At 59.3% G+C, this 25656-nt stretch overlaps 1 protein-coding gene and 1 long non-coding RNA gene across 3 annotated transcripts in view; both read right to left on the bottom strand.

The window, feature by feature from the left end:
- LOC111520628 lies at positions 1-2078 on the bottom strand. Its single transcript, XR_002724726.1, has 2 exons — positions 1250-2078; positions 1-254 (listed from the first exon to the last, which is right to left on the bottom strand). It is a non-coding gene; the product is annotated as an uncharacterized LOC111520628 (long non-coding RNA).
- A 20967-nt stretch (positions 2079-23045) lies between these two features.
- KCNQ1 (potassium voltage-gated channel subfamily Q member 1) overlaps positions 23046-25656 on the bottom strand; it is a 407002-nt gene continuing 404391 nt past the window's right edge. For both annotated transcript variants that reach the window (XM_031936688.1, XM_031936689.1), the window contains exon 16: positions 23046-24286. In XM_031936688.1, the coding sequence (XP_031792548.1) occupies positions 24050-24286 (237 nt within the window). In that variant the 3' untranslated portion in view covers positions 23046-24049. The remainder of the gene's footprint in view (positions 24287-25656) is intronic.

Here is a 25656-nt window from a genome sequence, read left to right as displayed (position 1 = left end):
GTCAAACAACTCATTTATTTTCTCTTATTTTGCTTTCTTTCCAGTGGCTCACTTGGGCGGTTTTCTTCTTCAGTTTTCCACCTGCTTCTTTGGGGTCCCAAGGTGTCAGGTTTCCGGAGACCCCAGCCCCTGCTGCTCTGTTGGGCTCCTCCTGGCTCCCGTGTGCTCAAGGTGCTGGGGTCTCTCCCCAGCCTCCTGTCGCACCTCTGCTGGGTTCACCCTCTCTGAGGTGGCAGAGTGAACAGGGCCGACCACTGAAAGGGGAATAATCCCAGAAAAATGAAGGGAAGAATGCAGGTCTTTAGGGAGCCCCACAGAGGGATGGCCCCCCCTGCCGCCTGCCACTGTGAGGAGCCCTCCCGGTCCCATAGAGGGATGCTGCTCCCCGCAACCCTCCGTGAGGAGCCCTCCCCATGGAAACAGGGTTGAGGGCCTGACCTCCCCCTTGGAGCCCCAGAACACAAAGTGGGGAGGGTAGGGGGAAACTGAGTTGGCGGTGGCGGCACATGGAGGACCAAATCTTCTCAAGCTGGCGTCTGGGCGGGGCACGAGGAGCAGACCAGCCACACAGCCACGGCGGCCGGAGTCACTCGAGGTCAGAAATGCCCAAGCAGGAAATGAGATGCAACTTGTAACAGACATCAAAGGAAATGGAAAAACATTCTTCTAATATGTCAGGGAGGCTAGAGGAAGGCGGGGGGCGCTGGCCCTTTATTAGGGGACGGGGGAGGGGGCGATAAGAGATGGCACTGGAAGGCTAGAAATAATTAAAATCAAAGCACCAGACACCTGGGGGTGGGAGTGAGTGTCCTCCCTGCAGCCAGGAGACCCAAGGAGCATGCTCAGAGCCCTCCAGGAGTGCCGGGAGCAGCAGCGGGCAAAGGCCTGGCCTCAGGCCTGCCTCTGTCTCAGCCAGCTCTTCCAGGCCCAGGGATGTGGTCCCCACGGGGTGCCTGCTGCAGGCAGCCAGCACAGGGTTGGTGTTGGCAGGGCCCTGTGAACTGAATGCAAGCCTTTTCCTGGAAGAGAATCCCAGGGGGATCGGGGTGCCAGCACGTGCTGGTCCCAAGGGCACAGGGTGGCCAAATGGTCTTGGGACTGAGTCCTGCTCCTTCCACACAGAAAGGCAGTGCCTAAACAAAGGTCACTGATGCAGAGGGAAGAGGGCAGCCTCGGGGTCCTTGTCAGTAGCCACGGGACATTGCCTCCTTTTCTCTACATAGGTCTGGGCCTGCTCTCTGGTGCTCACCGGAGGCTGTTTAAAGTCAGACCCTTCTCCTTGCCTCTTGCCTCTTGGGAAGCCTTTGATGGGCTGCACCTTGACGCGACCCCTTTCCAGGAGTCCAGGTGCAACCCTGGTGGTAGCATGGGGAGTTGGTGCCTCGCAGTGGGTCCTGACCACTTCCTGCCCATCTCAGCCACGGCTTCTCCGCTCTGAGGAGGGATTGCTTTCTCAGAAAGGCGAGTTGGTGCTGGGCCTGCATGCAAGTGCCCAGAAAGTGGGAGTCCAGAGCCCTGAGCAGGTGTCCCCGCCAGCTCAGTCCAGGCTCTGAAAGGGAAGCGGCTGGGAGTGGAGGGGACCCTGTGCCGGGGGCCTGGGACCAGGCCGGCTGGGTGTGGCTTCACCAGGATGCCCCGGGTTTCAGCCTCTGTTCTGGGGGGCTGCATAAGTCAACTCAGGACGAATCTCAAACTGTGCTGGGCTTCGGTTTATCACAGTGGGGCTACCAGGCACCGGGTTACAGCCCTGGGGGTCGGGAGGCGAAGGTGGGTTGATTTTCCCAGGCCCTGGGGGAGCAAAGGAGAGCCTGCTGCTCCCCAACACAGCGCTTTTTCAGGATTCGACGTTACAAACAGCAGCAATATCCTCGGTTCAAAAGTTCAAGAATCTGGTCCAAAGGCAGCCTGAGTCAGCCCCCCGGGGCCAGGACCAGGAGCCGCCCGGCGGGAGGGTGGATACTGGTGCCCTGCAGAAGGGACAGTGGTGTTGGGGCCTTGGCCACCGGCCTGGCAGCAGCCTGGAGCGCCGACTCCAGAGTGGAGGCTAGGCCGGGCTTCCGTCGGGGCGCGCAGGCAGCTGCGCCCAGGCGGGAGGGAACGTGCGGAGGTGGCCCAGGCGGCCCTGCCCGACTCACGGACCGAGCCTCCCCCTCCCGGCCGTGGCCGCGCTTCCCACTAGCGGGTCCGCGGGGAGGGGCGGGAAGGCAGCTGGACGCGGCGGCGATTTATGGGCCTTTCAGGCGAGCAGGTGCCTCCTCGGGCCGCCCATTGTCTCGCCAGCCTCACAATGGGGCTGCTGCAGCCGCAGAGCCGGCCCCCGCCGCGGCTTGCGGCCTGCACAGGCGCGACGGCCCCGGGGCGGCGGGAGAGCCTGCGGTCGGCGCATCCGTCCGCACGTCCGTCGGTTCATCCGTCGGTGCATCGGTCCTACTGCCCTCCGCGCGCCAGTCAGCCGGGAGCGGGCCTCGGGCCTGGCGTCCATCCCTGCGCACCGCCCGGCTCCGCTGGCCCTCGGGGTCCCCGCGCCCCGACGGTGCGCTCGCGCCCGCTGCGCCCGCTCGTCCTGCGCCGTCGGGCACCCGGCTCCTCCCGGCTGGCACGGCCCGCGCCGCCGCGTCCCGGTCGCACACACAGGGGCCCATTCTTCCAGGCTCCGCGCAACCATATGGCAAATCCGCGTCGACACAGCAGCCCCCGCTCATTGAGGCGCAGAATGTCCCGCAACAGGGAACAATCACGACTCTGTTCGCGTCTATTATGGATGCGAACGGGGCGAGAAAAAAAATCATTTAACTCCAAGAGATAGCCAGCTAATTAGCAACCATATGTGAGCCCGGATTCAAAGCGATGCCGAGCGAGGAGTTCATTCTGCATCGGGCGACTTTATTAGGTATAGAAGACAGATGTCCCGACAGCCCACGCATCACAGAAAATCGTGTCGGGGAGTTCTTGAAATGTCCGGGAGAGCTCTTTAAATATTAAAGACCCAGCCCCGCTGATGGACTGGGCCGGGGTCCTCTGGGATCCTCAGGCTGCAGGAAGAGGACTTTGCAACAGCCACTCTGGCAGACTCTGGCCTGGCTGGCCCTGGGAGGGGGCCCCTCCGCCTCCCTCCAGGGCCCCCTCTCGCCGCCCCTCCGGTCTCAGACTCTTTCACTCAGGTGCTCTGGGGCCCCAAGGAGGAACAAAGGGGGTTCCTGCAGGCACGGATGGCCCAGTTATGCTTCAGGGTGCCTCCGAGGGTCAGGGCATAGCTCTGTGGGGGGGTCCAGTCCAGGAGAGGAAGGCTGCCTGGGGAGTGTCTGGTTCTGCCCCGCCCCCCGCCCAGCTGAACTGGACAGACAGTAGGTCTTCCTTCCGAGTTTGCAGAATGAGTGAGTGAGTGAGTGAATGAATGAATGAATGGATGAGCCAGTGTGGCAGCCAACCCAACTATGAAAACCCCTCGGGGGGTGGGCGGGAGTGGGGACAATAGTGGAAGGAAAACACTCCTGATTTCTCTACCAAGAAAACAGCCTCTGGCCATGAGCCTCCAATTCTTTGAGGAAGGAAAAGGAGAAAGCTTGTTAGAGAGAGAGAAAAAAATCTTTTTCTGTTTTCCATGCAATGCAATTATGTTCCAGCTTTTCCTCCTTGTTATTCTTTTAAGCCAAATGTCTGAATAAAAGGATTATTCCCCGCGCCCCCCCAGGACTGACCGTGCCGCTGTCAGCAGGCGGGGCGCTGCTGGCGAGATTAACTGCAGCCCGTGGCTTCCGCATTGCTTCTATGAAAATAAGTGAGGTCAGCTGCCATTCAATTGTCGCAGCATATATATTTGAAAATTTAAATATTTGAATCAAAGGAAAAAGGGGGATTTGCATTTCTGCTCAACGCGAGGAGCACGTTTCGAACGCTGCACAATGGAAACGTTTCAATCGAAATGAATTGTCTCCTCGCAGGAGGATTCTGTAGAAAGGCAGCCAGTGCTTTCTCTTTTGTTTTCTTTTGCTTTTGTTTTGTGTTGTGTGTTTTTCTTTCCTCTTACCCGCTTCAATCCAGGAGGGTGTTTTCTGAAACTTGGTGACTGACTTTGGTTTTGAGGACATAAAGAAACATGGAAAAACTCCCCAGAAACATTCACATCAGAGGCCTCTCTGGCACAAAAGCAAAATTGAATTGAACATGTGCGGGTGAAAAAATAGATACGGGGGTGGGGGAAGTCCCAATGCCACTTAGAATGGGCTAATCAGCTGACTCCAGCTGGTCTGGACGCGGCTGTTAATGAAGGCCCGGGTGAGTGGGAGGGAGGCCCAGCGCCTCCGGCAGCCCCTGGTTCTTCAGGCAGGCCCTGATTGTCCAGGTCACCAAACCCCTCAGCCACCCAGATCCAAATGCCAGTGTCCCCAATTAGCATTAGGGGCCTACAGATGTCAACTGTGCACATGGTTTTTTTTGTCTCCACCTTGGAAAATGGTATTTTTGCTGACTCTCTACTTGCATGATGTGTCTCTAGGTGTTGGGATGATGCCTCTGAGGGAAACCAGCCAGGAGGAGCCAGCTTCCTGTGCTCAGTCAGAGAAGATCTCTGAGCCAGCGGTGCGTGGGGGTTTCCCCTGGTCTGGAGGTCTGGGGTGTGGTCTCTCTGTCTGACCTGGCTGTGCGGGCCTGGACAGATGTAATCCCTCTGGATGCTGGGTGTATTCCTGTCTTGGAGCTGCCATCACAAAGGGTCACAGACAGGACTGCTGAGAGAGCAGACGTTTATCACTACCAATCTGGGAGGCTGGAGTCCACGATCAAGGAGTTGGCAGGGCTGGTTCCTCCTGAGGCCTCTCTCCTTGGCTTGCAGACGTCACCTTCTCCCTGTGTCCCTGCAGGGTCGTGCCTCTGAGTGTGCTTGTGTCCTCATCTCCTTATAAAGACCCCAGTCCTGTTGGATGACGGCCCACACCAATGGCCTCATTTTAACTGTTTTCTATAAAATCCTGTATCCACATATAGTCATGTGCTGAGGTGCTGAGGGGATGAGGGCTTCTGCACATGGCTTTTGGGGGACACGATTCCTCCCATAACAGTGGGCTTCCAGATTGGGCGTCCTGCCCTGTGGCCCAGGATGCCTGCTGGTGAGTGGCACTGTCCAGACCCCTGGGGACCTGGTTCAGCATGAGAGCCAGGTTGAGCTATGGCATCTGCTCCTGAGCTGGGGGTAGGCGTGGTGACTGAGGCTTATGACAAATACAGCCTCCAGGGCCTCCTGCATTTCAGAGAGATCTCAAGTGGCATTTGGGGACCCTGGTATTCTCCTCAAAGGATAAGCGTCTAGACACAGATGCTGTCTCACCTCCTCCTGCCCCCCTCACTGAGAAACGAGGCTCCTCTGGAAGCCGGCACTATGCCAGGGTGTGGGGAGAAGGCAGGGGCACCTCCAGGGCCTGGTTCCCTGCCAGGGGCTCTCAATGTGGGGCTGCCAGCCCCACCCCCACGGTGTCTTCTACTTATTTTGCTCTCTTGCTTCGGCCGTGGGCTTTCCTTTCCTTTCCTTTTTTTCTCTCTTCTCTCATTCCTACTTTTTCTCCTCTTTCCCAAATCTGCCCCTGCCCCCCCTCCCAAAATTCCTAAATCCGAATAAAACCCAACAGGGCTCAACAGTGAGACTCGCCCCCTAGCTCTGCAGGATGACCTGGGCCCAACCCTGACGTCCGCTCTCGCCCCTGCCTCTCCGTTGCTGTGAGACCTCGGCAGGTTGGTTAACCTCTCTGAGCCTTGGCCAGCCTGCCCAGTGGCAGACACAAAGCTGAAGTGTCTCTTGGGCAGAGTGAGAAGGAGCTAATGGAAATGGCTGATAAAACACTCTAGGCATTTAAAAAATGTCACGTAATTGCAAAATAATAACGATAACAACAATATACTTCGGAATTTTGCTGGAACTGAGAGCAGGCCTGAGTGGAATTTGGCACTGAGTGGGTCTGGCCTGGCTTCCATCCAAAGGGGTTTAGTTACTGAGGCACCCCCAGACTCCATTCTGGGGCAGCCCCTCTCGTGAGATGGTCCTGTCAGTGGACTCTGGCATGGGCTGTGGCTGGGGTCCTTCACTGGCTGGGGCCAATTCCAGGCGTTATTGCTACAGCCCCCAGGTCACAGGGCTGGCAAGCCAATGGGGCTTTTTATTTCTTCTGATTCCCAAAATGAAAATAGCCATATATTTCCCTTGATTGTAAAAACAGCAGCATATGCTTTTTATAAAAAAAAAAAAAAAAAAAAAAAGGAAACAATAAGGGAATGTATAAAAAGACAGTAAAAATTCCCCCAGATAGATGCTGCTATCCTGAGATAAGCGCAGGTGGCACTTTGGGGCTCTATATCATTTTACATCTATGGAACTCACATTTACTTTTTAAGTCCAAAGTACATATTTTATTTTAATTAAAAAATATTTTTTGAGATAGGATCTCTGTCACCCATGTTGGAGTGCAGTGGCATGATCATGGCTCACTTAGTTTCGAACTCCTGGGCTCAAGCAATCCACCCGTCTCAGCCTCCTGAGTGGCTGAGACCATAGGTGTGTGCCACTACACCCAGCTAATCTTTAAAAAATATTTTTTTATAGAGACAGGGTCTCCCTGTGCTGTCCAGGCTGGTCTCCAGTTCTTGGGCTCAAGTGATCCTCCTGCCTCGGCCTCTCAAAGTGCTAGAATTATAGACTTCCGGCCTAAAAATATATTTTTAATAGCGACAGGGTCTTGCTATGTTGTCCAGTATGGACTCAAACTCCTGGGCTCAAGAGATTCTCTCACCTCTGCCTCTGGAGTAGCTGGGACTACAGGTGTGCACCATTGTGCCCAGCTCAAAGTATCTATTTTAAAATATTAGAATATCTATCTATTTGTATACACACACACATACATATACTGTTTTAATTGAAAGTAACAATAACAAACTGTTTAAGAGACCCGTAATCTGAGTGTGACAAACAAAGTAACAGTTTGGCAGAGAGTTGAGTACAAGCAGCTGGTGACAGCACTAAGGCAGGAGAAGGCGGCTGGTGTCTTTTAAACGTGTTAAGGAAAGGCCCCAGGTTACAGGATTGGGAAGGCACTGTTGTTGAGAAGTGGCTGAGGGAATATGAGGACAGTTCAAATGCTCTGGGTTTAACATCGAGTGTGGGGTAATGTGGGATTGCAGCAGTGAGTCCACACGGCACCTTGGGGCACAGGGAGGGTTTGGGGGCGGAGGGCAGCTGGGCTGCACTGGCTTCCCCAGAGGAAGATGGAGGCCTCTGGTTAATGAAGCAACCACAAGGGGTTAGGACCAAGAAATGTTTGTCTCAAATGGGTGTAACCATCCCATTTGAACTATTTCCTGGAAAGAAACGAAAGGGGGATTCTGACGGGGCACCTGTTATTTTATTGATAGGAAATGGTTTCCATCCCGTGACCATGGAAATTTCCATGGTGCATCCTGACCATGCATATTTTATGAGCCAGCTACCCCCAGCCAACGGCATGTCACTGTGCTGGCACCCATGAGGCAGTGCCCTGCAGAATGGGTGACAAGGATGGCTGAGCCCTCTGGCCTCGGCCTGGGTGTCTACTTGAACCCCTGTTAGGTCCCCCAGATGGGCCTTCAGTACCAGCAGGGGTGTGGGCCAGGCCCTGAGCTTCACCCTGAGGGGAAGGTGGATGGGACTCCTTTCAAGAGCCAGGTGAGGGAGGTGTGGCACAGGGCAAAGGTTGAGGCTCCCGGGTGTCCAGGGAAGAGCAGCCCCTGAAGGGCCCGAGGGCACTCAGAGGAGGAATGGGTGGAGGAAAGCTGGCAGGCAGGGTGCCTGCGCCAGGGTGCAGCAGGGCAGGCTCAATGATGTGGAGCTGGAGGGTGGGCACTGAGGTGGAGGTGGGGCATGGTGGGGTGTGACTGTGAAGGCCACGCCAGGGTGCCAGAGCCAGGCTGGTGGCAGTTGGGCCAGATTCACTCTGTCCGCTGACTTCAGTCTCAGCTGAGCCCAAGGCTGAGGGATCCGCCTGCGCTGACTTTCAGTCCTCTGAGCAAATTACAAAAGTATCACAGAATGTTTCAGGAACAGGTGATTCTTTCTTTCTTTCTTTCTTTCTTTCTTTCTTTCTTTCTTTCTTTCTTTCTTTTTCTTTCCTTTTCTTTCTTTTTCTTCTTTCTTTTCTTTCTTTTTCTTCTTTCTTCTTTTTTTCTTCCCTTCTTCCCTTTTTCTTTCTCTTCTTTCCTTCCTTTTTCTTCTCTTCTTCTTCCTCTTCCTCTCCTCCTCCTCCTTCTTCTTCATCTTTCTGTCTCTCTCTTTTTCTTTCTTTTTCGAGATAGGGTCCTACTCTATCACCGGGGCTGGAGTACAGTGACACAGTCACGGCTCAATGTAGCCTCCACCTCCCAGGCTCAAGTGATCCTTCCTGGTTCTACAGGCGCGCCGCTACGCCTGGATACAAAAATCAGAAGATATTTTTCTAGAGATGCAACCTTGCCAGGCTGTGCAGGCTGGAGTGGAACTCTGGCGCTCAAGCAGTCCTCCCGCCTCGGCCTCCCAAAGTGTTGGGATTACAGGCGCGAGCCACTGCGCCCGGCCCTCTTTTCCTTTTAAAGATCTGTGGCTGAGTTTTGTATTGGGAGTATTCTTACTCACCCAGAATATGGCTCTGTCTCTGCTTCATAGCTGGTGATGGAGCAAGTGAATCACCCACCAGTGTATAGGTTTTCTAAGTTTGTGGTTGAAATTTTGCTAGTAAAGTGGACACATCACAAAGAAACTCCCTCCCTCCCTCTGCCCAGCCTGCCCCACCCCTAGGCTTCGAGGCAGGCCTGGGCTCCCGGAGGATGCCCCCTGGCGCTGTGGGGCCAGAGGCCTGGGCCAGGCTCCTGCTGGGGCTGGAGATAGGAGGGGTCGGGGAGGCCGGCCCTGGCCTGCCTCATTTCTGCGCTCAGACCAGGCTGGGAATCTGTTTCTGTCATGAAAGGCGAGGGTGACCTGGCGGGTTTCTGCTCCTGGTTGGTCAGAAAGTCCGGGGATCCTTGACTCCGGTTAAAGAGGCCCCCACGTCTGCCGTCTTGTCCGGCCGCCTCCGAGAGCCTCCGGCCCAGGGCCGAGGAAGGCGGGCCGCGGGGCAGAGGGCGCGAGGGCCGGGCAGGGAAAGGGGTCCCGGAGCCAACCCCACCGCCCGGGCCGCCCCAGGCCCGCGCCCGCCGCCCCCACCGCGCCGCGCGTCTGTTTGGAGAAGAAAGCGGGCCAATTTGTTTTCATTCAGAATCACTTAAGATCCCATTTTGGAGAAATGAAAAGAGAGAAGCGCGCTTCCCGCGCCCGGCCCTCTGGGTGCCCGCCCGTGCCCGGCGGCGCGTCGAGTGGGGGCACAGCGGCCCCCTCCCCGTCCCCGGCCCCAGCGCGCCCGGCCGCGGCTCCCGGAGGTCCGAGGCTGCCGGCACGACGGGCCCCGAAGGCGGCGAGGCCGCGCTCATCTGCATGAAGCGCACACTCGCGGCCCATCTGCAAAGGCGCAATTAAACGTGGGGGTGGGGGGGCAGGGGCGCCCGAAATTAGCATTTCCGCGGCCATCTGGCGCGAGGAACGGGCGCGGCCGGACAAAGGGCGCCGGGCGAGGGGAGAGGCGAGTGTGCCGCGGCATTGACCTGCAAATGAGGCTTTGTGCGCGCATTAAAGCTCGCCGGACCCCCGACCCCGGCCCCCGCCCCGCCCGCCAGGCCCGCGGCCCCTAGCGGTCCAGGCTCGGACTGGGCACCCCGTAGGTCTGGGGGTCGGGCCGGGCAGTGCTGCGACTGGGCAGGGGGCCGGGCCGGGCCAGGACAGGCTGGGGAGCGTCGGAGCCCCCCATCCAGGCCAGGTCCTTCTGCAGCCTCCAGGAGAGCCGCTGGGACCCTGGCCCCTTGACCCCTACCCCTGCCCCACCTGGTCCTCGCCCCTCTGGGCCGGTATTCCCCAGCCTGCTCCTGGAAAGGGTTTCTCAGGACGCAGGGGTCCTGGCTAGAATCACTTGGGGTGGGTAAGTGGAGGGGGCGTGGACAGGTGGGGGCTGCCGTGGGGGCCATTTTGTATTGGGAGCTACTAAAAGCTGGCCACCTGGACAAGTTTTTGTTTTTCCATGGTCATTAATGCCCTAAATCTTTGAAAAGGGCCATTTCACAGTGTTTTATGAGCCTTAAAAATCAGGGACTCTTTGAAAATGATTGTGGTGCAGCTTGGTGACAGCCAGATGATTCGCAAGAGCTCAGGATCAGGTCTTTCCGGGACTAAGCGCGTGGGGTGGCGGTACAGGAAATCTGGGACTCCCCAGGTGGTACAACTGAGGCTGCAGGCAGGGCCAGTGGGCCGGGGGCAGGAGGCCTGGGGCCAGCTGGACTCTGCCAGATGCCTGGGTCACTTGGGGGCCCCTGGAAGGCCCCCTGGACTTACTGCCACATTGCTCAGGCTCTGGGTGCCTATGAACTCTCCCCCATGGACTGCTCATTAGGGGTTGTGGCCCCAATTAAACTGCAGTAGCCACCCCCAGAACCCCCAAAGGCCCGGGAGGCAGTGAGGGGCATAGAGGACAGTGTGTGGCTGGCTCTGGGTCTCTGTTCTCCCAGGTGGACCAGTGGGGGTCGTGGCGATGTTGTCCAGGGTGAGGTCCAGCTGTGGTTCCCGTTCTGTCTCTCAGCACCAGCACCCAGCATAACCGTAGGGCCTGGGCCCCGGACCCAGCCTGAGGGTGATGAGAAGGTTTCCTGAAGGAGAAAAGCCAGAGTGTGGTCTTGAATGGAGCAGGGGGGACCACGGCCTGCCTGCAGTCTGCTAGGTGGGGCTGGAACCTGGGGTTTTGCTTGGGTGTGATGAAGGAAGAGGCTAGGGATGCAGCTAGGTGCTGGTTCCTCATAGACTGAGTCATGATTTATGAGGACCTTCAATTATATCCCCTTAGCAGGGGCCACAAAGTCTCAAATCTGCCCAGAAATCCACACCTCGGAGCTCAGGTGAGGCCTTCTTCAGGTTTTCCTTCTGCAGTACAGATGCTGTCAGAAACAGCAAGCTACAAATGGAGAAGTCAACAACACTCTAGTGAGAATTACTCTGCCGATTAATTTTCTCAGAAATCAGGGGCTCAGGGACCAGTGTGTAATCAGGAGTCCCTTAGATGGGGGGTTCAGACAGGGTGGGTGTGGGCACACAGGGATCCGTGCTAAAAGCCTGGCACTGGATCCCAGGTGTGGGGATTCCAGCTCCTCCCAAGGGGTAGGGGATCTCCCATCTGTGATGTGGCTGAATGACTCACGACCTCATCTGTGGGCCACACATGTGGTGGGGCAAAGGTCTCTGGCCTGGTAGCCATGTGAGCTGGAGAGGGTGCACTTCTCCATCTAGGCCTTGCATTTTCTCTTAGGTAAATGGAGCAGAGTAACCCCCTCCTTCCCCTACCACAAGGGTTCTGGGAGGTGTGGAGCCTGGGGTGTGGTGGCGCCTGGCACTCAGTGCTCTTTGGAAGCTGGAATGAGGTTCCTCAGGCCAGTTATGGGTGTGAGATGTCTGGAAAAGCGAAGTAGACTGGACGGTGGTCTCATCTATCTGTGCGGAGCTGGGCACCAGCACCTCGCTCTCCCAACATCTTGGGGTGTGCCCATGGAGGAGATGGAAGCACAGAGGATTTCAGAACCACCCCCGCTTCAATGCTGTCTTCAAAAGTATACCAGCGTGGGATGTGGGCAAGGAGGGTTCTGGGAATGGGTGGGTTGTCGGGGGCGTAGGCACATGGGCGGGGTGGGCCCAGGGGAGCAGGCATGAACCCAGGGAGAGGGTACATACATGGGGTGGAACCCCCGGGCTCCTGAGGGCCCGCAGCACGGCTGGTCTGCCTGGACAGGTGCCGGACACTCTGCAGAGAGCAGGAGGTGGGTGAGCCCCTCTTTTGCCTCCGTCCTTCCCATCCTCCAGGACAGGGAAGCAGCCCTCAGCAGACAGTGTGAGCCCCGTGCTGAGTGTGAGCATGAGCACAGCTCCCTGCACTTTGTCCTCAGAAAGTCTCAGATCCAGCCTGCACTGGCTTTCAGCAGACCCCCATTTCCTAATCCCCAAGGATTCTCCTTGTCAGGTATCCCATTTGCAATGCCCTCAATAGCCACTGTCCGTCTGGCAGGGAGATCAGCTTCAAGATCCACACAGACAGTGTCTGCAGTGGGTGCTGAGTGCCAAGGGGGAGACCCTGGGCTGCTTTTGGAAAAGGAGCATCATGGAAGAGGGGCCCTTTGGCTCTGGGCTTTGGAGGATGAGTAGGAGTTTGCTAAATCCAGATGGGAAAGAGGACCAGTTTGGTAGGTGGCATTTGGGAGGGGCTGGGGCAGCTGCTGCAGGGTGTGCTGGGCCTGGAGATATCTCCTGCGCCTGGATTTCCAGCTCTTGCTTCCTGAACTGAGTTGGAGCCAATATCCATGCCTCCCAGCCACTGGATGCTCTTTTCAGTGTGACCAACCGGGCAGAAGAGCTGAGTGACAGGCAACTCGTGGCCTGGTCTGTGGAAGGCAGGGCTGCCTCTGAGCCTGCGGGTTGGGCCAGAGTCCGGGCCTGAGCCTGCCACTCAGGAGGGAGCCCGGGCAGCCTAGAGGAAGCACTGGGCCCTGGGGCCCTGCTGCAGAATCGGGGTGTGCCCTGCACTGCGGAGGGCCTGGCTGTCCCTGGGGCTGATGACTGGGTGTGGGTGGGGATGGGCCCCAGTGGCCTGAGAACACTCGCACTTGCCTGTCCCCTCTGTCCTTCTCTTTACACCTGGCCCATAAGCAGCCAGTCTGGCTGGAGACCCCAAGCTGGGGAACCACTGGAAGAGAAATGGTTACTTTTTGCCTGGAGAGGGGGTGTTAAGCCTCCCTGGGGCTGGGGCCTGGTTTCTTTAGGGCCTCCACGGAGCCCACGAGGCTCCCAGGTTCAGCCGTCCTCCACCAGGTGCTTGGGGGATTTGGCTGAAGCCAGGGTCAAAAAGGCAAAGCCTCTTCCTCCACAGCCTTTGCCCAAATGCAGAGGCCAGGGCTAGGGGTAGGTGAAGGTGATGAGGGATCAGCTATGGCTGGTGGTCTCAGGTCTTGCAGGATGTTAAGGAGGGGAGGGTGGGTGGGTCTCCTGTCTTTGATGCAACTCACACAAGGGCTGTCCTGGTGCCTCCTTGTCAACTTGCTGCCGAGGCTGCCACTTCAGCTGCCTGTCTGTGAAATGGGTCCACGTGTCCCCATGCCTTGGCCCGTCTCCTGTTCCCTACAGGCTGCTGTGCAGCCCTGGGCCCCTTCCAGGCCACTTCCTCCATATGCTCACTGAGCAGGGACCCCTGAGGCAGTGAGGCGCCAGCTTGGCTGCACCCAGCTGGCAGGTGAGGTGGTGCCCAGCCTCAGGCTCCTCATCCGTAAGATGGGGCAGCAATGCATGGCAAGTTCAGGAGACATCCCTGTTAATGCTTGGCTTGGAGGCTCCCTCGAGCCCATTCCGGACTGCACGAGGCCCTGGTGGTGGGGCAGGGTCTCTGCCACCTTCATCATCCATCCTCCCACTTGTAGGTGCCCCAGGGTGTGGCACATCCCAGCCCTCTGTCTGGGTAGCACTGGCTAAGTGAGGCCTGGGCTCAGGCGCGGGAGGGCCCAGGTGGGGGAGGTGGCCGCCAGGTCAGGCCAGGCCGGCTCCAGCGGAGGCTGAATGGGCACTCTGTCCTGCCACCCTCGGCTGTCATCTGCTGCTGGGATTTGGTTTCCTAGACTGGTGTGGCTGCAGGTGGATTCTGCAAGGCCCGGTGACCTCACAGCTTGGAGCCCCCATGTCTCCTGAGCCAGGCGGTGGCCGGGGGGCGGGAGACAATGAAGCATTTTCCCGGGGAGCAGGGGCCAGCCCGAATAGAGGAAAGCAATCTGCCTGTGCCCTGAGGCCTCTCGGGCTCGCTGGCGGCAAGAGGGGCCACGGGGGACAGCGGTGCCAGGCCTTGGCAGAGCTCTCTGGAGGCTGGGCCAGCCAGGCGCCGGGTAACTGAAGCCACCTGGACACACACGGGGGCTGTGGAGCATTTTCAGGACACAGTTCTGCCTGCTTTACCTCAAGGATGGTGGCGGGGAGCCATGGAGGAGGGAGGGAGGGAGGAGTGTGGTCGTGGCACCAGGGGGCTGGGGACTAACCCCCACTGGCCTCTCGGCTCCCTAGCGCAGCCTGGGTTCTGCTGAGCTGAGGGCAGGGGCCGGCCTTCTCTGCTGGCTCCTCTGGAGGTACAGGTGCTGCTGGTGGTGTACGGAGTGCAAATGTCTCCCCCCACCCTTCTCGTTCTTTGGCTGGGCCACGAGTTAATTGAGCAGATTAAATACTTTTCGTTATGTACATACGAGGGAAGGCCACAGAATGTGACATCCAGAGAAGGGCAGGATGATTTAAGCTTATATGTCCTCCCAGCCACAGAGAGGACTAGGGGCTGGGGCTTCTGGGGGGGGGGGGGGGGGGACGGGGGGGGGGGGGGCGGGAGGGGGAGCATGAGTGACGGTGGTCTCGCATGAAAAGTCCCCTGGGACCCACGTTGCCTCTGGGCGGCCCTCAGCGGAGGAGGTGAGGGGCCTTCTGGGCCGATGCCCCTGGTGGCGTCCTCTCCTGCCCGCGGCTCCGTGTGGTCTGCATACCAAAGCAGCACAGTCTGGGGTGGTGTTTCCCGAGCTCCTTCAGTGGTGGGGGGTGAGGGGGCTTCCTGGTGGCACAGAGTGCTGAGTTCAAAATCTGGCAGGTGCGATTAGTCACAAGGGCTGAGCTTCCAAGGCCTCGTTTCTGTCCCATCAGTTGGGGGCTTGGTAGCATCAGGTAGACGATGAGGGGCCCCGGCTGGCACACTACAGACACTTGCCCTTGAAGCCCTCCGTGGGGTGACTCTCCTCATCCCAGGACCAGGGAAGGGGTGAGCCAGGGCTGGGGGCGCACAAAGCTCTCTTTCTGGGAGTGTTCCCAGCTTTCGTTGGTTCATTTGTTCCACCCATAGCCCCCAGCCTGGGTGTGCCCACCTGGCTCTCTGCCCCAGAACAGTGGTCGTAGCCGACGGAGTCAGAGGAGCGGCCGGGCCTGGGAGCCTGAGGAGGCAACTTCTGAGCCCGGACTGTTGCCCGTGCACCTGCTCGATGGGGCCGGGAGCAGCTCTGGGAGAGTGATTTTGGCTCTTGGGGGTGCATGTGGGGTGGCTGGGTGTGAGTTTGCATCTCAGTTCAACCCAGAATGGGTGAATTTTCATTTGCATAGGGAGGCTGGACACCGTTAGGTCGCAGTCGCCTGGGAAACTATTTGCAGAAGGTCAGGAGAACAGGAAGGTCTTCACAGATGGGCTCCATAGAATCTGATGGGTGAGGACAGCTGGCTGCAGAACAATTCGGATCGCAGGCCACTGCTGTGTGGTTTCAGAGCCCTTAGCACTTGCAGGTTAACCACCCAGGTGGGAGAGGTGTGTGGCTGTGGTGGGGGTGAATGGCCCTGCTTTGTTCAGCCTGTGACTGCGGGACATTTGGGAACACACAATAAGGTTTTGTGTCTATACCTTGAAAAAATGCCCAAGGTGGTCTGGAGCTGTGGCTCATACCTGCAGTGCTTTGGAAGGCCGAGGTGGGCCCAAGAGTTTGAGACCAAGAGTTTGAGACCAGCCTGGGCAACACAGCAAGACTCTGTCTCTACAAGAAAATAAACACAATTAGTCAGGCGTGGTGGCGTGCACCTGTAGTCCCCACTTCTTGGGAGGCTGAGGTGGGAGGATCACTTGAGCCTAGGATCCGAGGCTGCAGTCAGCTGTGATCAGGCCACTGTACTCCAGCTTGGGCAACAGAGTGAGACCCTGTCTCTGAAAAAAAAAAAGTCCAAGGCAGATGATGCGGGGCATCTCAGGGATTCTGAAGGAGCCCAACAGGACCACTGAGGACTGTGGGCTGGAGATGTCACCGTGGAACATTGTGGAGGCACCTACCACATGTGCTGAGTTGCCTGACTCACAGCCCATCCCAACCATGTGAAGTAGGATGTGGTCTCAGCCTGTTTGATAGATGAGAAACCAAGGCAAAGCATGGTCAGGTACCAGGCCCAAGTGCCAGGGAAATTCAGGCTCTGGATCCTGTGGCTCTTCTATGCCTCAGTTTCCCTTTCTGTAAGTGGTGGTTCTCAGCAGCTGCGTCGATGGTTTGGAGATGCCGCCGAAGCCTCCTCCTAAAGCGGGGAGATGAGACGTTTCCCTTGTAGACCCCCTCCGAGGTGGTGCCGGCTCCCCGACCTGGGCAGTGTGGGTTCGCCTCAGGAGTGAGGTGGAGGCCCAGAGAGGAGACAGGCTTGGCTGGGGTCAAAAACGGAGTTACACGCGGAGTGAGAGCCCACAGGCCCCCATGCTGCAGGGCCACCCAGTCAGGTGGAAGACCCACAGGAACTGTCTGCCCCCTTCTCCTCTCCAGAGTCCTCTGACGTCATCTTGTGGACCGAGAGGGGGTTTGATTAAGACCCGTTGAAATTGCTCAATGGACTTCACCACCATCCTGACAACCCCTCTTTAGAAGCCTTTCTCGAGCAGCCTCCTGCCCACCCCCATGCTGTGGTCCAGCTCCCTGGGCCTCTGCTGGGGTCTCTGGGGTCGGCCCAGGCCAGGCCCATCAACACTCAGGGCCTGCACATTTCCACCCCCAAGTGCCTTGGGGGTCCCCACCCTGGGGCTGCGGCCTCTCCCAGCTGGAGCCTCCTCTTCCAGAGCCTGGCCAGTCCACCTCTAGCCATTGCTGCCATTGCCCCTGGTAGAGATGCTTCTGGCCTGGCCTTCTTGGGGTGGCTGGGGGTATAGCTGGGGTGAGTGCTCCCTGTGTGCCCACATGAAGGCCCCTCCCACAGATCCTCTGGCCCCCCTGGGTGCTTGGGGGGGCTTCTGACACCAGCGGCATCCTGGCCTTGCTATGGGGCCACACTTCCCCATGGCACCTCGGCCATTGGGACCTCCTTCAACTGTTCTGGGAGAACTGGATGGCGTTTGGGGCCCTTCCCCCTCTGGTCACCTGTGCTGAGTCAGGCTCTGCCTGGCAGAAGTGTCCTATGGGTGGATTTGCTACGGAGACCTCTGTCTCAGGAACTGCTTGTGTGTTAAAGCTACAGGTTGCCGGGCTGGAGAGGACATCAGTACATGGTTCTCTCTGAGCGCAGCGAGCTCTGTCATGGCTGCTTGGTCTTGCATTTGCGGCGGCTTTTGCAATATCTTCCACTGAATATCCTGGGGTCAGGATAGAGCTGTGGAGCTGGGGTTGCAGTCAGTGACTGAAACTCAGAGAGGCCTGGCTCCTGCCCCAGGGGACCCGAGAGAGGGGCCGAGCCGGGTTGTGCACGAGGGGATCCTTGGCTTCTGACTTCAGCTCTTCCTTAATCCCCACTGCCTTCCGCCACATGCATAGCGGAGGCAGGTCTTGTGTTTAGGTACGTGTGTGTGTGTAGGTATGTAGGTGTGTAAGGGTGTAGAGGTGTGTGTAGTGGTGTAGGTGTGTGTGTATGAGTGTAGGTGTGTAGGTGTGAGTGGGTGTAGGTGTGTGTGTATTGCCTGTGCAGGTTTATAGATGTGTGTATAGGTGTGTGTGGGGTGTAGGTGTGTAGGCGCGTGTGGGTGTGTGTAAGTGTGTGTACTGTGTGTGCAGGTTTGTAGGTGTGTAGGTATGTGTGTAGGTGTATGTGTGTGCAGGTGTGTGGAGGTGTGAGTCAGGGTTGGCCAGGGGAGGGATGTGGCTAAGAAACAACCAAAAGTCATTCAGTGGGGTTTGTTGAATCATATTTGTGGTCAGGCTGTAACAGAGTTTCTTGAGGCTCCAACTGGGAAGTTGGGGATTTTCTGTGTGCAACAGCAGCCTTCTTGGAGCCAGTCGATGTGTTCCGAAGGCCCACCTGTATCAGGCAGGCTCAGTGCTTTGTGGCTTCCTGGCCTGTGTGGGCCAGCAGAGGAGCTGTGCTCAGACCACCCTGGAATTTTGAGCATCTCTTCCTCAGATCTGGCCTTTCCAGTCCAAGGTCCGGCAAAGCCAGCTCTTGCTTTCAGCCAGTTAGTTCCTTCCTGCCCTCTGGCTTCCTGGCTGAGCTACCGACTTCTCTGCTGTCGGAAGCCCCGTTTCTTCTCTGAGGCTTTTCCAATGCAAAGTCCCACAAACAGGTGCAGCACTGGCCCAGCCTTCCCCTCGCCTTGGTCTCCCTGTCTGTACCAGGTTGGGGGCTTCACGAGCTCTGAGGCCTTTTTGCTCTGGGGTCTCTCCCCTCAGTGTGAGTCTCCTCTATCTTTGCACACCTGTTAACTCTCGCCGTGGGTTTGCCACTGCCACTGGCTTCCCAGGGCGCAGGCCCAGGAGGGAGATGAAGCTGTGAGCCTGGTTCCCAGAGCCTGTACCTCCTGCTCTGAGGCTGCTCAGCTGTGTGGCCACAGAAAGACCACATGCGTCCTGCAGCCTGGAAAGGAGCACGTCATGGGGAATGCTGTGGAGCGGCTGGCGGTGGGGAGAGGAGAAGGTGGGGGGTTTCCAGGGTCGGGGGTCATGCAGGTGGGGATCACTGTGCCCAAGTGACAAGCCTGGACTCTGTCTTGACACCCCCACCCCTGCACCTTAGGGCCACTCCCAGGAAGTGGAAGGAGCTGTGTGTTTGAGGTCCCAGAAGGCACCGGGATGGACTCTGTCCACTGAGCCATCCATGGCCACCTCTGGGCCTGGCTTGTGTCTTCTTGGGCCCAGGGCTTGCTGCCCGGACATGTGAAACCCAAGCCTGGGGATAGGTGGGGGGCGGGGCTGGGCTTAGCTCTGGGAATTAAGGGCAGCCTCGTCCCCTCTGGGAGCCATGGGTGAGGGTCTAGAAGGAAGAGGAGGGGAGGGGGCCTGAGCATCCCCTGGAGTCCAGCAGGGCTGCCCTGGGCTAGGCTGTCCATCTCCTCTACGCTCTGCCTCACTCAGGTGCCTTGAGTTGTGGGGGCCACAGGGAGGGGAGTTGCAGGAGGCCTGGTACCTCGCAGGGGTGCTGAAGAGGAGGGCCAGGAGGTTCATAGCAGGACCTACTGAGGGAGAAGGATCTTGAGGTCAGAGTGGATGCCCCACCTCCTATTACATAGCCAATGCCTGGGTGGGGACAGGCTGGTGCCCTGGCCTCTAAGCCTTGGGATGGGGTGGCGGCCCCCAGCCCTCCTGCACTGCCTGACTGAGGGCCCTCTAGGCTTCCTCACCAAGGCTCCACAATGGAGTTGGGAAGGGCCGGGGTGGGACCTGTCAGCTTTTAGGGGGCCCTGGCTCCGGCTGTCTGCACTCAGAGGCCAGCGGAAACTGAAGTTCTGTTTGGCTCTGGCTGCCCCAAGCGTACTGGCTGCCTGGGACCCTGGCTGACCTAGGTGGGGACAGGAAAGGTGAAGGGTGCTGAGACACAGGACACAGGCCTGATCTCCCAACTAGCTGGCCCTCCAGGGCCACAAAATAGGGCCAGAGGCAAGAGAGGGGTTGGTGCCGTTGGGGGCCGAGAATGGTGAGGCTGAGACATGCTTAAGATCCCCAAGGAGGCCAGGCGCAGCCTCCTTGTAATCCCAGCACTTTGGGAGGCCAAGGCGGGCGGATCACGAGGTCAGGAGATCGAGACCGTCTTGGCTTACATGGTGAAACCCCATCTCTACTAAAAATACAAAAAAAATTAGCCGGGCATGGTGGCAGGCGCCTGTAGTCCCAGCTACTTGGGAAGCTGAGGCAGGAGAATGGTGGGAACCCGGGAGGCGGAGCTTGCAGTGAGCTGAGATCACACCACTGCGCTCCAGCCTGGGAGACAGAGCAAGACAAAAACAAAAACAAAAACAAACAAACAAACAAACAAAAATCCCCAAGGAGCCCCTGGGTCCTGGGTCCTAGAGCCCAGAGGGCTATACCGGGAGGAGGCAGGGGTGCTGGGGGGAGCAGGCTTTGGCACAGCTCAGATGGGCACTCCAAATTAAGGACCTGATACAGTTGAGAAAGGGGGGCCCCATCCCTGCAGGTGACTCAGCAGATCGCCTGGAGATGGGGGTGCTGCGTGTGGCAGCCCCAGGAGCCCTGGCTCTTGTCTTCCTTCCTGCTCCTTCCCCCAGCTGTCCGGCTGCCCCAGATCAAAACACCTGGCCTGATGCCCTCCTTCAGGGCACAGGGTGTGGACCCCTCTCCTAGCCATTGGAGGGATGCCTGGTGATGCCCTGCTTGGGTCCTGATACCTCTGCTGCATGTGCAATGCTGGGCAGCCTCCTTCCATATTTTCATTTTATTCCTTAATTTAACTGGCACTTCCTGAGCACCCAGCTGGGGCCAGGCCTGTACTAGGCACTGCCAGCCCCTGCCCCTTTTTGGGGCCCAAAAGGCCCAGCACAGCCCCTCCCCCAGTGGTGGGCCTGACTCCTGACCAGCACGCTGGCGGGGGACTGCCTGCCAAGATGGTGCTCAAAGGATGTCCTGAGTAGGGAGGGGGGCTGGACATCAACTACAGGGTGAGGATGGGGAAGCTGGGCTCATGGCAGGGGATGCCCAGGGTGAGTGGCAGGGCTGCAGCCTATGGGGCCTCACAGGCCCACTTGGCAGTGGGGAGTCACAGTCGGCTTGAGAGCAGGCTGGGGAGCTGCCAGCTTGGGTTTGGACGGCTCTCCCTGGCACCGAGGGGCAGGGAGCTTGGTGGGGTGAGGCTAGATGCAGGAGGGGCCTCGGAAAGGAGCTCCGAGGGGACAGGCAGGAGTGCAGCAAGGAGGCAGAGCCCAGTATCACCCACCCAGGTGGTTTGTCTGGCTTCCTTTATTAAGCACCTACTGTGTGCCTGGCCTAGGCCCAGAGCTCGCGTCTCACCTCCATCAAGCCCCTGCCTCCTACGCCCCTTCCAAGGGGGCACTTTTACTGTTCCCCATTTCACAGACAGGGCTGTGGTGGGAGCTGAGGGGCTGCAGGTCGGCCACGCCCTTGCCTCCTCCTCTTCCTGGTCCCCCAGCCCAACGACAGGAGCACCTCAGGCTTGGCCAATGCCAGCCCTGGAAACTGGCTTCCCCAGGGCCACGCCCAGCACCCCGAGAGGCCATCTGAGGGCAGGCGATGGAGGAGGGGAGCCTGGCAGAGGAGTGGGTGCCCCGGGAAGCAGGAGCAGCCCCTCCCCCAGTCACCCCCAGCAGATGCTCTTGGCACCCATTGGACCCCGAGGACCTCAATGAGGGAGCCCAATTTGGAGACAAAGGCCGGCTCTGCGGACAAACACTCGCGGCTATCCCCAGCCAGAGCAGCCAGGCAGCCGCGGTGAGGCCACAAAGGGCCCGAAGAAAGGGGCCGCGGGAGGGGCCGTGAATGGGCCGGGGCTGCACATGCCACCGTTGCCCGGGCGACGGCCCTCTCGCAGAGAGGTCTGCCGGGCCATTGTCCGGGGCCCGCAGGACGTGCCACACACCAGATGGTCGTGTGCTGTCTAGGTCACTTATCGGGGGACAGAGTGAAGGAATGTGGCCGGCACGGCGGGCCGAGGCGCCATCTGTTCCCTAAGTCCGTGAGCACCGGCGGGCATTGAGCACCCGGCCGGCCGGGCCCGGCCTCCGCCACGGCTTTAATTAGCTAATTCCATAATTGGGCTTTATTTCAGGTAAATTGCATTTCACACCCGAGAGGGCTGCAATGGCCCGTCCAGGAGTGGAGTCCTCGGGCACTTTGTGCGCAGTCCATAATACGGACAACAAGGGCTGGGTGCCGGGACCGCGCCCGGCCCAGATGGGCGGCCCCCTGGAGCTCCCTGTGGGCCGGGGGCCTGGGGTGGGCGGCCGGGGCTGGGGGGCCTGGGCGCTGTGGAGGGCCCTGCTTTCCGGCCGGCATCTCCGGGTTTCCACAAATATTTACCCAACAAGGAAACAACAGTTCCTGCCTTTCAGTAACTGCTGCACCGGCTCCTCCCGGGTGGGTGCAGACCGGGGAAGCCTGAGAGGCCCTGTGCTGCCCCTCCACCTCGTCCGTTCCGGTCAGCGCTGGCCAGGCCAGATGCCAAGACCCATGGATTGGGGGCACGGGCCCGCGGGCTTGGCACCGGGTGGGACCTAGGGCCTTCCCCTCTAAGGGCTTCCACCTCTACTCCACACAGAAACCTGGGGCCCCTGTCCCTGCCACCTGCTGCTGGCCGCCTGCTGCCTCCAGTGGACTCAGGACAGCCCCATCCTTGAGATCTCAGATGCCCCAAGCCCTGGTAGCCTGAGACTTCGGGGTGGGCTCTGGAAAGAGGACAGAAGGGGGCTGCAGTCTTGAAGGATTGAGAAATGGCCCAATAGCTGAGCTGCGGGCACAGCAGATGCACCTGCCCCGACTGAGTGTGTCTGTGCTGAGAGCGAGGCACTCTTTCCGCCCCAGGAGAGGAGGGTCTCACGGCAAGCTGCTGGCACAGGGGCAGGGCGAGCAGGGTGGTGGCCCCTCTGTCCCACTCAGAGAACTGGACAGGCTAAGGGAGCACCATGTTACCAATGGGGAAACAGAGGCCTGGAGGAGGACAGGGGTGAGCATATGGGAGCCTCAGGGGCCCCAGGCCTTCCTTGCACCACACCCCATCCGGAGTCTAGCCCTTGGCATCCTGGGGAGTGGGCCTGGGTGGGGCCTGCTCCCAGAGTGGAGCATGTGGGTCCTTGGTCAAGGGCCACCCTGGCCTGGAAGGGGCAGACAGAGAGCCCAGACAGAGCCCATCTGCCCCAGGGGCATACAGTCTGCTGGAAGACAGGGAGCGACCACACTGTGACTGCACTCCATGCCCAGGGCCAGCCCAGGGCCCAGATCAGGAGCAACATCGCCGAGCTGGAGCCTTTGATGGCATCTTGCAGCCCCTCTGAACCCTGTGAACGCTGACCTCGGTGCACGGACATAGTGTCCCTATTCCACGGCCACCTGGGCACTGCTTCCAGGGGAGCTGCAGGGGTCCTGTCCGTGGGTGGGGATCTCCTGGGGAGGAAGCTACCCAGAGGCCCGCAGGCATCGGCAGGAGCTGGCCAGGGATGTGGAGGCCGAGCCCCAGTTTGTCCCAGAGACCCCATGGATGCCCCAGGAACCAAGGTGAGAGCAGTGCCCAGCCCTGCCTGTGATTCTCCACGTTTATTAGGAAAAGCTTGCACAATTAATAGTCAAAATCACACCGTGAAACTCATTAAAACACAGATCCAAATCACCACAAATTATTGATTTCTATGCGACGTAATGCCCAGAAGGAACCCCCGTCCTATGTAGGAACCGTGACTTCTCTGCAGCTCAGCAGCTGGCGAGGGGAGGTGGCAGTCCCCTTCCGTGTGTTTGGCTGACTGCTGGGACTGGGAGAGGGGTTGGAGGCGGGAGTCCCACGCAGAGCGGGCTTGGGGGCGGGGAGGTAGGGCTCCTCTCCAGCTAGGAAGAGCTGGCAGGCTAACCCAGGGAAGTGGGCGTTGCCCCCACTCAACCACGTGCCCTGGGGAAATGGTGAGACTGTTCCTCCAGCTGGTAGCTGGGGGCCCAGGAGCAGTCTCCACAGTCTTCCGCCCATGGGGTCAGCATTTCCTGAGAGTGAGGGAGCCAGCCACAGGCCCTCCAAATGGGGGATCCTGGGCTTTTATTGCTGGTGGCCCTGTAGTCAGCGTGGGCTGGTCCTGCCCTGCCTGTGCCTGGCAGGGTCCTGGATTTGAGGCTGGGGTCCACAGGTTGCTCTGTCTCCCCTCAGGAAGCCCCGTGGGCCAAGCAGGGTGGGCCTGCACTCAGCCTGTGCTACTTCCTGACCATACACGGGCCAGGCCCGGTACCTGCCACCGGGTCCCAACCACCATGCCAGTGACGTCATCACCCTGTGGGGGCCAGGGCGCTAGGGGCAAAACTCAGACCTGAGACGGGTTCCCCACACCCAGCCAACTTCTAGTACCCACCGACCAGGAAGAGGTGGGCTTGCTGAGCCCCCAGGCTCAGGCTGTGCCGGGCAGCATGGTCCAGGGGTATCGGGGCCTCCGAGAGCCGGGCTCTTCTCTCTGGGCCTTTCAGGAGGTGGCCACCTTCAGAGAGGGCCAGGTGGGGCCGCCCTTGGCCTCCCCTCTGAGGCCCACCCCCCAGCCCCAACCCCCCATCAGGACCCCTCGCCGGGGCCCCGCCTGGGCCCGGGCAGCTGCTCGTAGGTGGGCAGGGCGTTGCTGGGCAGGAAGAGCTCAGGGTCGACGGAGCCGCCACTGCCGCAGGGCTGGGTGACGTGCACCCCGTCCTCTCTGGGGGGGCCGCCGCTGCCTGGGGGGCTGCCACCGTGCAAAGAGAGCAGCTGGTGAAGCATGTCGGTGATGAGTGCCAGCCTCTGGTCCAGCTGCGTCACCTGTGGGGACAAAGGCAGACGAAAGAGTCAGTGGTGGGAAGCAGCCAGGTGTGTAGACAGCCTCAGGGGCCGGGGAAGAAAAGGTGCCAACCATTTCTGCAAGTGTGTGCTGTATGCGGGCAGCACGCATGTGTGCACCCTATGTCTGCAAGGCCCTCGGTCACGCCCGTGTGTGTGCGAGGAATGTGCATGTGCCCACTGGAGTCCATCCCATGCGTGCAGGAGTTCCTGTGTGTGTCCACAGGCGTGTAGGCTCAGGGTCAGGAGCTCTCCTCTGCTCCTCGTCTGCTCCCCAGGCTGGCTGGCCTTCTGTGCCACATCCCCACATGGCAGGGTCTGTACCAGGGACCGGACTTGGAATATTTGGGTTTGCGGCAGCCTTTGGCTTCTTGAGGCCAGGCTTGGGGACCTTTGGGTTAAGGGTCAAGAAAGGCTGGGGGCTGTGTCTACTCTGTCTGGAGAAGAACTGGACAGAGGGCAGAGTTCAGCAAGGCTGGCTCATGGGCAGGGCCTGGGGTGGTTGAGGAGGCAGAGGCCTTGGGCCTTGCCTGGGTGTGCAGGGAACGCCCCTGCTGGGCCACTAGCAGGAGGGGCTTACAGGGGCACAGGGGGCTTGTGCCTCTGCGATGCTTTCTGCAATGGGGTAGGGGTGGGGTTTTTTGTCATCTCCCAGGAACCACCATGCCCTTTCTTTAACCTGGCAGGGACAGCACCACTTTCCCAGACACCATCTGTACCCACATTCTGTGGTCAAAGCAGTGCCCCAGAGCGTGCCCTCTGGCTAGCCATGTGGCCTCCGCCTTCTCAGGGGCTGGTTCTGCAGTGAGCTATGTGCCAGGGTGGCTGCCCTGCAAAGCTGGCAGGGAGGTCAAGGCAGGACAGAACCCGAGATGCACCCGGCACAGAGAGTAGGTGCTCAGAGGCCTCGCAGGGCTGCAGAGTCAGCAGAGAAGCCAGGTGGTCTGAGAGCTCCTTGGAAGGACAGCACCGCTGGGGAATGAGGCTGGAGCCCAGCCCCGGGTGGGAAGTGGCCCTCCAGCCTTGATGGGGAGACTGGAAGACCCTGGCCGGCAGGCCGGCACCCTCAGAGCAGGTGCTGGGTGGAGCAGGGCCAACCCCAAGGGCAGACTAGGGCAGGTGAGGGAGTCCAGGTTGGGGACCCCTCTCCCTAGGAGGGTGGACATGGGGGCCCCAGCATGAGGGAGGGTTCGGGGAGGGCGTACAGCTCTGTTGGTGGCCACAGGAGACAGGGCTCGTCCTTCAGCCTGCGGTGTTCTTGCAGGAGAGCCCCTCAGCGTACTCTGTGGAGAATGAAGCAGACCCTTCCCCACCGTGGGTACCTGGAGGCCTGGAAAGACCTAGAAGTGGTG

This window comes from Piliocolobus tephrosceles, chromosome 13, assembly GCF_002776525.5.
Source record: "Piliocolobus tephrosceles isolate RC106 chromosome 13, ASM277652v3, whole genome shotgun sequence".
Classification (NCBI taxonomy): Eukaryota; Metazoa; Chordata; class Mammalia; order Primates; family Cercopithecidae; genus Piliocolobus; species Piliocolobus tephrosceles.
This window is presented reverse-complemented; position numbering and strand designations above follow the sequence as displayed.